The following is a 13,102-nucleotide window of genomic DNA, read 5'->3' on the forward strand; positions in this document are numbered from 1 at the left end:
AAAAATTAGCATTAAAATATTTAAAGATTTTAAAATTAGGAATCAGTCTATACACATAATATTTTAAAAAATAGAGACTATGCAAAGGAATATTCAGTGAAAGGTAAGTCTCCCTCCCACCCGAGGCCTCCAGAGACAAACAATACTACCAGTGATTCCTGTATTCCTTGGAAACAATCCTTGTGTACACTAGAATGTATGTCCATCTCTTCTTGTTCAACATAAGTTGAAGTTTACTATACACACTTTTCTGTCCCTGATTCTTTATAACATTTTGCTCAGAAACTGTAACTTACAGAAAAAGTGCAAAAAATAATACAAAAAATTTCCATATATTCACCTAGATTTCCCAATTAACATTTTACATTTGCTTTATTATTCTCTTTCCCATCTGTGTATGTGTATGTGTGTGTTATAGATGTATGTGTGTTTTTTTTAAGGTTTGAGTGTTACACACCTAAGTCATTTTATCCTTTATACTTCTGTGTGTCTTTCCTAAGATCAAGGACACTGTCTTATATAACTGTAATATAGTTATCCAAATCAGAAAATCAACACAAATACAGTCATATTATCTAGAAACCTTATTTAAACTTCAACAACTACCACACTGATGCCCTTCATAGTTAAAGAAAAAAAGTTTTTTCTTCTGTATGTTGAATTTTTCCTTTTAAAATATATATCTTAGAGATCAGACTACATGAGCAATTATAGATTTACCTCATTATTTTCATGATTACATTTTTTAGGGGGTGGGTACTGGGGTGAACCGGGAGTCGCTTTCCACTGAGTCACACCTGCAGTCTTTTTATTTGAGACAAAGTCTCACTAAATTGCTTAGGGCCTTGCTAAGCTGCTGAGGCTGACGTGGAATTTGACATCCTCCTGCCTCAGGCTTCTGAGCAACTGGCATTACTCATGTGCACCACCATGCCCCGCTCATGACTACATATTTTTCTTTAACATAGTCATAATTCTAGAAACCATCTATTTCCCAGGATTTTTTTTTTTATGTGTGTGTGTAATGAAACCTGTGCTTCCTTTTAGACCTGTTGAATAAGACTTTTCAAGCTCAAAATGTATCTCTTTTGACTCTTCATTTTCTCTTGGTTTGTTTTCTCAAGTCTTAGCAAAATACACCTTTAATAATACTGGCCTTTTTACAAGTGCACACAGTGCTTCAGGGGCCACTGTTCCAGGCCTGGTGTTCCCTCACATCATCAGGATGTCTTGTGCATCCTCTGACAAGGTCAAGTAAGGGGACAGCACAGCCAAGTGTCATAACTGAGAGCTTGGGCTCTAGAATCAACCCCAGAGTCAAATCCCGGTTTTGCTTCTCACTGACTGTATGACCTTGAGCAAGATACTTACCTCCTCTGAATCTCAGTGTTTTTAGCTATGAAATGGTGATAATGGTTGCCTTGTGGTTCCTCATGAGTTTATTTTATAAAAATTTTAAAACTATTTTTCTAGTTATAGATGGATGCAATATCTTTATTTTGTTTATTCATTTTTATGTGATGCTCAGGATCGAACCCAGTGCCTCATGCATGCAAGGCAAGCACTCCGCCATTGAGCCACAATCCCAGCCCCTTCATATAGTTTAAATGAGCTAAAATGTGCAGTACTTAGCCCAGCACCTGGAACTTAACACTCATACGGTAAATACCAGTTGGATAAATACTTTTTTCAATAGCTTTCTCCATCCTTAAGATCCATACTAAGGAATTTAAAGTTAGTTTGCAGTCTTTTTATTCCAGAAAATGAGACAAGCGTCCCTTGCCCAGTCTCCAAACTACCTCTCAAAACAGAGGGAATGAGTCTTATGAAAAATTTCTCATGTGACCAAGTCTCTCTCTTAAACATGACATCATTTGGGAAGGTGCATCCATAATGAAGTCAGTGCTAGTTTTGAATGTTGGTAGACTCTCTTTGATGAGATCAGAAAAGCAGCAACAAAATGAACAGAAGAAAGAAAGAAATTGAAGAGCAGTTTAGTAAATACATAAGTTTGGCTCAAGTGCAGGGCCCAGGAGAGGATCCGGGGGAGGGAGACAAGCCAGGAGGAAGCAGGGTGGCAGTGCCAGGCCTCTGCAGCTCTCAAAAGGGCGTCTACTCTGTCCCTCTTGTCACAACACCTGGAAATTGCTATACAGAGCTTTAAAACAAAGGGATGGCAGGAGGTGGTTGGGGGCAGTGTTTTTTGTAAGAATAGAAAGAAGCACTTCAAATCTGTCTTGTTGCTTCTTAAGTAGCCCCTTGAGAGCTCCCATCATTCAAAGAGATACTTTCTCTTGACACTTACTGGTTGATTTAAAATTTTCAAATTACCAATGCTTCTCGCTAAATGAGATACCTAGATCCAAATTTTAAAATCTTTTGTTTCTTGATTTAAACAAAAATTTCTTTCTTGTGTTGCTGGGAATTGAACCCAAGGCCTCATACATGGAAACAAGTGCTCTACCACTGAGCTGCAGCCCCAGCCCTGCTTCTTCATGTTGACTTTATCATCATCCCAGTAGGTCAACAAGGTGGATATTGAGCAGCACAGGCATGCATGAATGAAGTGAGGTTCCTGGGAACATTGTCAGCTTGGCTAGGCATGGTGGGTTCATGTTGTTGTCAAGGGTGTCTGGAGGAGGCAAGCTTTGAGGATTTTTCTGCATTTGAGAGGTCACAACCTCCATCACCTTCAGGGAGGTTACTGTGTGCTGGCGAGGTCCGGAGGGTCTCCTGGAGGAGAGATCAATGAGGTATAGTCAAGGCTTAGCCCAGCCTGTGCTAACCCAGCTCTCTGTTCGTGTTTTTCAGTAACTGCAGACCCAAACATGTTGAGAAGTGATGTCTTCATTGAATTTTTAAAACGGGTACAGCTGGTAAGCCTGCTCTTCCTTATTGAGGTCATTATATATCTGTAGAACATGTGTGTGCTTTGACTGTTAACTCCACAGGGCCTGGACTTGGGTGAAGTACATTCATTTTGAGTAGATTGGAGGATAGTTGCTATTTTGGAGGTTATTATGGTTTGGGTCAGGAATGCCCCCCTAAAAGCTCTTGTTTTATTGCAGCAGTGTTCAGAGCTGAAATGATTGGATTGCGAGGGATGTAGCCTCATCAATGGATTAATCCATCTGATGGATTAATAATTTGAATGGACTACTGACTGGTTACCATAGGCAGATAGGACATGGCTGGAGGAAAAAAGTCAATGGGGGCGTGCCCTTGGGGACTATATGTTGTCCTTGGCTTCTCTCTCTCTCTCTCTCTCTCTCTCTCTCTCTCTCTCTCTCTCTCTCTCCACACACACACACACACACCCCTCTCCTTTCAGCCATGATATTTCTGCTTTGGAGCCAGCCAACTGACCAACCATGGACTGAATCTCTGAAACCTGAGCAAAAAATCAATCTTTCCTCCTTTAAGTTGTTTTTTGTCAGATATTTTGATTACAGTGATGAAAAGCCAACTAACCCAAAGATTTAGATTCTATATGGAAAATGGAACTTTGGCTTTTTTTTTATATATATATAAACAGATACCTTTTTTCTGTAGCGTAAATATCATCCATGTCAAAACCGGCCTGAGGCCAGCCATGATGCCACATCACAGCAGCTCAGGAAGCTAAGGCAGGAAGATTGTGAGTTCAAAGCCAACCTCAGCAATTTAGCAAGACCTGATGCAACTCAGCAAGACCCTGTCTCTAAATAAAATATAAAAAAGTGCTAGGTATGTGGCTCAGTGGTTAAGCACCCCTGGGTTCAATCCCCAGTAGCCTCCCTACTGCCCATGTTAAAAAAAAAAAAAAATTGGCCTGAGGAAGACAGCCTTAGTGTACAGCTTTATCACTAACGGACCCCATACTGAGTTTTAGTCACTGAGATTTCCAAGAGAGGGTCATGGGTGAAGATATCAGGACAGGAGGTTTTAACAGCTATTACTTCTATATTCTCTGCTCTTAACTTTATTGTAAATGGAGAAAATCCAGGCTGAACAGAGTAACATACAGCAATTCCCTTTTGGTGGATGGTTTGAAGAACCACTGGCAGCTTGTCCCCACAGGCCGGAATTTTGTGAAGTCCCTTCGTTTAAAACATATTCATTCTAATTGTACATATGGAAATGTTTTTGTGCCTGAAAGCATGAGCTTGACTGAATGGTGGAACTCTGAAGTGATTAAAGTCATATAATGATTTATCATTGAATTGGACCCCTAGCAAAGAGAAAGACGATACCTTGATCAGATTTGCTAAGACCAGAGGAGATTTTATTTAGACAGAGTTCCAAGGGTGTTGCTCCATTGACTGGCCCTCTTAATCTGAAATATGGCCCTAGAACCTTCCATGGGGTAGTGGTTCTTATTTTCACATACACTTGATGGTTTAAATATATACATACTTTTTTTCTTTGAAAAGTTTGTGTCGAAGAGGTGATGATAATAATAAAATTTATACAGTGAAAAATAACCTTTTCTTCCCCCAGCCCCACTCTCCAGGATAATTGTTATTCACAGTTCAATGTGTTCTTTCTACACATTTCTCCGCATATAAAAATATAAACACATGCCATGTATACTTTTGGGAATGTGTGTGGAGCTGGGGATTGAACCCTGGCCTCATGTATGCTAAGCAAGTGCCCTACCACTGAGTATACCCACCCTGTCTGAAAACTCACTGGGACTTGCTTTTTAAAACTTGAAATCTTGAGGGTCATACTATCTCAGTACATTTAAAGATAAGTTTGACTTGTTCTTTTGGGGGTACAATATGGATTTTGCCTTAAATGCTTTAAAAAAAATTATTCACGAAGGGGTTGGGGTTGTGGCTTAGTGGTAGAATGCTCACCTCGCATGTGCGAGACCCTGGGTTTGATCCTCAGCACCACATAAAAATAAATAAGTGAAATGAAGGTATTATGTCCAACTACAACTAAAAAATAAATATTTAAAAAAATTAAAAAATCATTCATGGAGTATCAATGTTACAGAGCTTTGTTTTGCATATATTTTTTCTGATAACTTGGAAGGTTTGTGCCTAGTTCTCTTGGTAAGTTGCCTTTATTTTATTTTTTAAAAAATCTTTATTTTTTAGTTGAAAGTGGACACAAAATATCTTTATTTCATTTTTATGTGGTGCCGAGGATCGAATCCAGTGCCTCATGCATGCTAAGCGAGCACTCTACTAGTGAGCCACAACCCCAGCACCAGTATGTTGCCTTTATAATTTTATACAAAAGCCTAGTAGCCCAGGTGCAGTTTGCAATATCTCTTTTTGCTTCTTCTGAAGTATTTTTCAATTTTGTAATGACCTTCTTTTTCTCTTCCACTTTCCCCATGAATTTGCCAACTCAATTTTTAATTCTTTTCTTCCTCACCTTAGTTGAGGCCTTCCTCTGTTCTTTAAGATCTTCATTCAGAGATGCCATATTTTTATTAATGCATGTTCACCTGCTTAGTGGTATAATTTTTTCAGGTACACATTTTTTAGTTGTAAATGGATTATTTATTTATTTATTTGTTTATTTATTTATTTATATGCAGTGCTGAGGATTGAACCCAGGGCCTCACACACACCAGGCAAGTGCTCTACCACTAAGCTACAACTCCAACCCCCCAGGTATATATTTTATGCCGATAGTGGATTGTGTTTCTTCTTAGAATCTTGCAGGATTTTTGCATGGGTTCCTTAGCAATTCTTTTCAGGTTATTGTTCAACTTTGGAAAGGCTGTGCTTTGTGCCTTAGCTGTTTGCCCATGCATGCTAAGCTGTAGGGAGGGACTTGAGTTGGGTCTCTTGAGTCTGTCTGTTGTATTTCTGGATCTTGCCTCTTGTTTCTGAACATTTTCTCACTAATTCTCTGCCATAAGACCCAAGTGTTTCATCTAGCAATGAAGCGTAAACCACAGCTCCCTGGATCATGGCTTAGCATTTTAAATCCTTCTGTTAGCTCAGATCAGCAGCCCCTGAACTAGTGTAGTGGTTAAAGAGTTCAGGGTCAGGAATGAGATGATCCAGGTTCAAATTTTGGCCACTTGACTTTCAAGTCATATGTCTGAGAAAATTTTAGCCTCTTTGCATTTTAGTATCTCCATCTGTAAAAGGGAAAGGAGTTCTTCTCTTATTGTTGCTTTGAGGATTAAATGAACTAATACTCCTTTGAGCACTTAAATACCATCTGGAACAACGTTAATGCTTAAGGGGTAGTCACTACTGTAGCTAATGCCTTTTTCTCTTCTCAGCCATGCTGAGAGATTGCAAAGATGGAGTTTCTGCACATTTCTTCACTCTCCCCTGCATCTAGGCAGTGTCAAATGGGGCCCAGAGTTGTGCTCCCAGCCCTGCTTAGCACTCTCTGATGAATTGCTTTCAGATAGCTTCTGTATTACTTCTTGAGTCCTCTTTTCCCCGCCCCACCCCCATCTCCATTATCAGTGCTTGGCAGCCCCTCCAATATCCAGTGGTGCAGGCCTGGAACTATTTTAACTTTTTAATCCAAGATAGTTTTCCTTCTAATTGTTTTCTCTTTGCCTCTAAAAGGAGAGCAGGGCAGAGGTGGTTCTACTTTCGAAAATATCTAAAAAGGAGGTTTGCATTACGGTTTTGAAAGGGAAGTGAAGTTCATTGTACCTGCCTGGTTTATCCCATCATCTGTTGCTCTACATTCAACATATATGTGTTGTCGATTGCTGTGAGCTGACCCTCCACCAGAGGCAGGTGAGAGATCAGTAAATGATGCCCAGTCTGGCTCACAGAGTTTGTTTTCTTGGAGAGACAGAAATGTCACTTGGCACGTCATTAACTGCAGTGGGCACTATGCCATAGTACCAGGCCCTGCACTGGGACGCACCATACACGTGATATACGCGGAGTGCTATGGTGCAGGGCTGTATTGCCGGAGACGGTTAGTAATGTGTCAAGATTTTTGTCCCATCAACTCTGATGTGGTATTTACGGACTCTGCTACCCCCAGCAGTGCACGCCTACTTACCCCAGTGTGCTGTGCAAATACTGTCATCTTCCAAGTGTGACCTGGTGAAAAGACAGCCAGGAGGCATTACCACAAGATGAGTGTGTCTGGAAGACATGGTGAGACCATGGCTGGGGTGATGTTCTAAAGGAAGTGACATTTAGCTGCTCTTTGAAGGTTTCCAGGGTGGGCAGGAAGATCACATACACTCTGACTTTTAAATTTTTTTCCCTTGGAGGAAGGAAACAATGAACATAGTGTCTGGAGGTGTGGGGAGAAGCAGGACAATACGGGTGAAAGGGAAGCAGTGGTCACATCATATGGCAGGTGAACCTACTCCCACTTCCCTGCTGCCTGCAGACCCTGCCCCTGAGTGCCCTCCAGAACCAGAAGGATCCATGGCAGTGCATAGAGTTAGTCAACACAGGAGAGAAATAGCCAGTGGAGCTTATGGCAGGATAACTCCTACGAGGCTGGGAGGCTGGGAGGCTGGGGGGCTGTGGGGCTGGGAGGCTCAGAATGAGCAGTGATTTGTGGATCTGCCATGAAGTAGGGATGAGTTTCCCCACCTGGATATTTTCCCTTCATCTGCTAAGTGCAGTAGCCAGTAGTTTCCTGGTGGTTATTGACAAATAATCACACAATCCAGGCCTGGCCCTTCAAGGCTCAGAAAATACGAGAGCATCTTCCTGCCTCTGGACAAGGGCACACTATATTAAAAGTGTGTATGGACATGACATTCTAAGAATCCTTCTCAGGAAGGCTGCCATCAGGGATGGTCAAAGCTTAGATGCAAAAATTAAAGGCATTTTACCCCTAAGGGGCCTTTCACTGGTTTGGCCCAGTGCTTCATGCTGTTTCTCATGACCGGTTGAAGGAGGTAGTATTACTTGAGGTTGAGAACCCACCTTTGGAGAGTGGAAGACTGGGGTCCACATTCATGGAGCCTGGGTCCAGAGCCTCGGCTCCTTTCGTGTTAGGAGATATTTCTAGAGTGGAGGTACCTACCCAACCCTGCCCCCACATGATCCCCTTTGTCTTGTGTGTCTAAACCCCCCTTCCCGACTCACTAAATTCTGGATTTTTGTGATCACTTTAGAGATAAGGAACTTTTGAAAAGGCAAAACTAAAACTAAAGTCTTTAGACTTTGTTTTAATGTGCCTGCTGATCTCAGACTGTCTTGTATTCAATTTTTCAACATTTTCCACAGAGTGTTATGGGGATGGGGACTTCAGCTTTCTTCTATCTCCTCTTCTATACCTACCCTCTCCCTAACTTTGTTATGTCACAATTTTAATAAATTAAATCCTTAGTTGGTGTTTTCAAAATACTTTTCCTTCGGAACCAAGCAATATTTTTTTTCTCTTGAACAACCTGATTTTTCTTCAAGTTAAACAGAACCATTAAAAGACTTAGAGATTAGATAGATAGATAGATAGATAGATAGATAGATAGATAGATAGATGATAGATAGATATAGATATAGATATAGATATAGATATAGATATAGATATAGATATAGATATAGATATAGATATAGATATAGATATATAGATAGATATAGATATAGATATAGATATAGATATAGATATAGATATATAGATATTTGTGCTTAAATGTATGACTAACTCTTTTGATGCTTCTGAAGTGCTAAAATCAGAATTTTCTCCAGGGTCAAACGGGTCAGATTCTCTCTTGGAAATGATCCACCAAGAGCTTTTGTCTTTCTGTTGTTTAGAATGAGACTTTGCCTGGTAGGCAAGGAACCAGGAGAGGAGGGGAGTGGGCAGGAGGGCCTGGGTAGTCAGTAGCCCCAAGTCCTTGAGGAAGGAGGATTAACACCACCTGGAGTCAGGCAGAGGAAGGCCATCTCTAAAACTGAACGTGAGACACAGGCAAAGAATAGGTGAAGCTACAGATGGAGTCCAAGCTTGGACTGTGACTATGAGCAGAAGGAGATTAAGTTCACATCTTGGTGTTTTCTCTGTGACTTATGGGAGGTGAGGTTAAGGAGGGATAGGAAGGAGGTAAGTGTGGCTGGAGTCTTGGGGAAATTGGAGAAGGAATAGAATGTGAGTCAGATGCCACTGGGTGAAGCCACCCTGGGATGTGCTAGGGAGCAGGGGGAAGGAAAGGGAAGGGCACTTGTCCACCAATTTACTCATCTGACCAAGGCAAAGATCTGGGTGCCCCTTTAACCCATCACATCCCTCAATGTAGCAGTTATCCACTGAGAAGAGGTTCTGCCAATCAACACCAGTGTGATGGTGTCGAAAGAGAACATTGGAGAGACTTAACCTTGGTGTTCTTTTCTCAAATACCTGTAGGGTAAGCACATTCTGTTGGGCTAGAGAAGGAGGTTATGCACAGAAACAATTCATTTTCAGATGTTCCAGTTTAGGTGCCACGATTCTACTTCTTTTTATCTCTCATTTGGATTATTTTGAGAATATGGCACCAAGATTCAAGTGTCTATTGATATTAGCACAAGTACTCTGTCCACACGATCCTACTCTGAAGGAGTTTACAATCTAATCAAGTTTTTGTTACCATCTAGGGATGCTGGATTCATTGTCTTTGCTCAGCAAAGAATTGAAGAGCAGGACATAGAGATAGCAAGCAAGCAGCAGGTTTTTTTTGAAAAGTGACAGTAACAGACTTCTCCAAAGAAAGGGGGCCTTGGAGCTGGGAGTCCAGTGGGGAGTTTTGGCCTGTACTTTCTATGGTCTCTGGAGTTTCCTTCTTTCCTTATCTCCTCCCCTGACCATGCTCTCTTCACTGTTATTGATTGGTGCCCTCCACCCCTGTGTCCATATGTCTATTTTAGGTTTTCTATTGGTTCTCCTGCTTAGGAGCATGAGAACAGAAGTGTCTGTCTGATTGGGTCCCCAGCTTGCGTCCACAAGCACTTCTGTCAGTTGACCTCATCAGAAGACCCTCTCCATGCTCCTCTGTTCTGACCCTGCCCCTGACTGCTTCACTTGCCATCTTGCCCCTGGTCCTTTTATATCTCCCTCACTTTAAGCAAATGAAGTATTGAAAAGTCAAGAACATTCAACCAACAAATACTTAATAGATAAGGTAGAGCTCAATGGCTTCCATTTTCATCAGTCCTTTTTAAACTACCGTTAAATAGGGATACAAATCAAAAAAAGGAAATGTATTCATCTGATTGAAAAATCATGGAAATTTGAAATTTGGTCGGCTCCCTCTTCTTGCTTCCTACCCCAGGGGCTGCTTTCCTCTGTGTAGACTGCATTCTCTGAGCCCCTGTTCTGTGGCATGGTAAGGTTAGAGCCCAGGTGAAGGAGTGAACCCCAATCTTCCCTCTAATGAAAGAGAACTCCTCTGGGTGATGTTCTGGAGAGAAGGAATAAAGGCGGTGAGAAGGAATAGCCGACCAACCTGTCTCCTCCTGACCGGTGGTGAAGAGTTGGGTGTCCCATGAGCAATGTGAGGACGTTGGGAGATTTTGAGCAAGAAAGAGACATTTTGGGGTTTGCCTTTTTAAAGATTTCTCGGGCTGCTGGTTGGGACTGCTTTGTGGGAAGAAGAATGAAAGAAGCAGACCTGCTAAGGAGGCTGGTGCAGAAGTCGAGGCCAGGGGAGGTGAGAGATGGGTCTAAAGTGCTGGAGCTGAAGACACGTGGATGGACTTCAGAGACGGTTTAAGATAATGAATCAGCAATCTCAGTACCTCATTGCGCAGGAGTGTTGAAAACACTTCCTAAAGCTTTCTCGACTCCCTTTATTTCTTACCTATGAATACTAAATCAAATCAAAGGTATGTAACTTCCTACTGCATTGAAACAATGAAGCCACCATGAATGTTTGTGATAAGGGATGTTCCAGATTGTTTCTGCATTGCCTCCATGAATCCTCACCACAACCCTCTAAGATGGGCACTAAATTATTCTTATTTTAGGGCTGAAGGGATGCGGTATGGAGTAGGGGAGTTACTTGCCCAGGTTTGCACACAGTCACATGGCATGAGTGATGGAACCTCTATGAACCCTATAAACGGTGGGGTTTGGAGAGCTTCAGACTAGTAAAGACCTGAAGGTGCTGGGAGTCTGGCTCACCCAGGGGCGGCCTGGAAGTACCACGACTCTTGTGCTCTGCATGTCTTGTTTGGCTGTTCCTGAGTTGTATTCTTTAAAATGAGCTGGTAATGGTAGACTGTTTTCCTGAAATCCTTGAGTCATTCTAGAAAATTATAAAGGCTGAGAGGGAGTCATAGGATCCTGAATTTGTAGTCACCTGGGAAGAAATGTGAGTAGACTTAACGCCCCATTTGCAGCTGGTCTGAAGCAGGGCAGTTTTGTAGAACTGAACCTTTACTTTGTGGGATCTGCTCATTTACCTGCTAAGTCATATTAGAACTGAATTAAGTTGTTGGACACTCGTTTGGCATCCAAGAACTAGAGAATTAGCTGCTATGAGGAAAGGCCACACACGCTAATGTCAGAAAAAAAATATGAGATACAGACTTTTAGGGATGCTTAATATTAAAAATGGTGAGAGTTAACTCTGAGATCACTAAGGATGATTTTGTTTTTTAAAAAATTATCTTCCAGAATGGATGCTCTGTTGTTGAAAAATTTTCAAGCTTTGTGTTATTGCTCTGTCTTGGCCCCTTTCCACACCCCTTATCACCCTCATTTTGTCCCCCAGAAGAACTCCCACCAAAAATCTCTTCAGTGGGCTCTCTCTCATTGGAACTGTCTGCCTAAAGAGCAGCAGGTAAAGCTGCCCCTGGTCACTCCCTCCTGCAGGGAGTGTGGAGGCTGACTCTGTTTTCCTGTCACTTATAGAACACGTTTGATGTTGCTACGGAGAAAGCTGCTCTGGATATATTTCTGCCCAATGGAAGGAGTATTAAAGTGGAAATTCTAACATCAGATATGGCTGAAAGAATCCTAGAGGTAAGTTTTGTTTAAACTCCAGCTCCAGAGCGGAATCTAGGGATAATTCTACTTTAAAAGCAGGGGACTGGTACATGATTAACTTCCAGAAGTTTTCTGCCTGGTCTTTTATGCTGTGGATGACTTACCTACAGGAGTTGCTGTGATTTCCTGGAAGACTGACCAAGGAAACTCAGTATTAGCCAATCCTTCAGGGCCGCTCTGTGGGTGTCAATTTTCCTAAGAGCTCTGAGGGAATTCCTAAGGCTGCTGTCTCCTCTTTGGAACTTAGCTAGGATATGACCTGGAAATATGCTAAATGATTTTTTGTGGGCTGCACCAGGGTTGGGAACAGACAGAGGGGTGGTGCCAGCTGAGTCTGGAACAGGCCATACTTAGGATGGTGGTAACAGGTCCTGGTGGAGGGTGACAGGGGATTTCTTGAAGGTCCCTCCTCCCTGACATGAGACAAGACACGTGTCCACACCCAATATAGGACAACCAGGCTCACAGTTTTGGAGGTTCCAGTCCATAATTGGTCAGCCAAATTGCACTGTGCCTATGGTGAGGCAGCATATGCTGGCAGAAGTGTGTGGCAGAGCAAGACGCCCCTCACCTCATTGCCAGGGGAGAGGTGGGTGGGGAGAGAGACAGACATCAGGGTCTCACAATCCCCTTTAAAGGCACGTCTCCATGGCCTTCCAGTCCCATTTCTTAAAGGTCTACCACCTAAGCCTTTAGTACAGGGGCCTTGGGGCGGTGGGGCGGGGATGGAGGGACACAGCATTCCAGATCCAAATCCTAGCAATTCTAGAAAGCTTTTGTGTTTCTCTTTTGGCTTTTGCTAAGTGGATCACAAAAGGACATGGGCCAGATTTATTGTAGGAAAAAGAAGCCTGTGATGCTATTTCCTACCACATACACATATTCACCCATGCATATGGGGGAGCCCTTCATCAGTCATCAGTCTGGGATGTTTTGTAAGGGAGGAAAGTGAGAGAAAAAGGAAGCAGAATCGTGAGTGGTGGCTCATGCCTGTCATCCCCAGCAGCTCAGGAGGCAGAGGCAGGAGGATCGCTAGTTCAAAGCCAGCTTCAACAACTTAGAGAGGCTCTAAGCAACTTAAAGAGACACTGTGTAAACAAAGTATTTTTTAAAAAACTTCTGGGGAAATTGCTCAGTGGTTAAGCACCCTGAGTTCAACCTCTGATACACAAAGGGTGGAGGAAAGCGC

General features: G+C 42.3%; 1 protein-coding gene across 1 annotated transcript in view; it reads left to right on the forward strand.

Moving 5' to 3' along the window:
- The window catches only part of Snx31 (sorting nexin 31), a 58,777-nt gene that overhangs the window by 11,689 nt on the left and 33,986 nt on the right, over window positions 1-13,102 (forward strand). The window contains exons 4-5 of the mRNA XM_005316295.4: window positions 2,812-2,876; window positions 11,779-11,889. Coding sequence (XP_005316352.2) covers window positions 2,812-2,876; window positions 11,779-11,889 — 176 coding nt within the window. The remainder of the gene's footprint in view (window positions 1-2,811; window positions 2,877-11,778; window positions 11,890-13,102) is intronic.

The sequence above is a fragment of the Ictidomys tridecemlineatus genome, chromosome 7 (genome assembly GCF_052094955.1).
Source record: "Ictidomys tridecemlineatus isolate mIctTri1 chromosome 7, mIctTri1.hap1, whole genome shotgun sequence".
NCBI lineage: Eukaryota > Metazoa > Chordata > Mammalia > Rodentia > Sciuridae > Ictidomys > Ictidomys tridecemlineatus.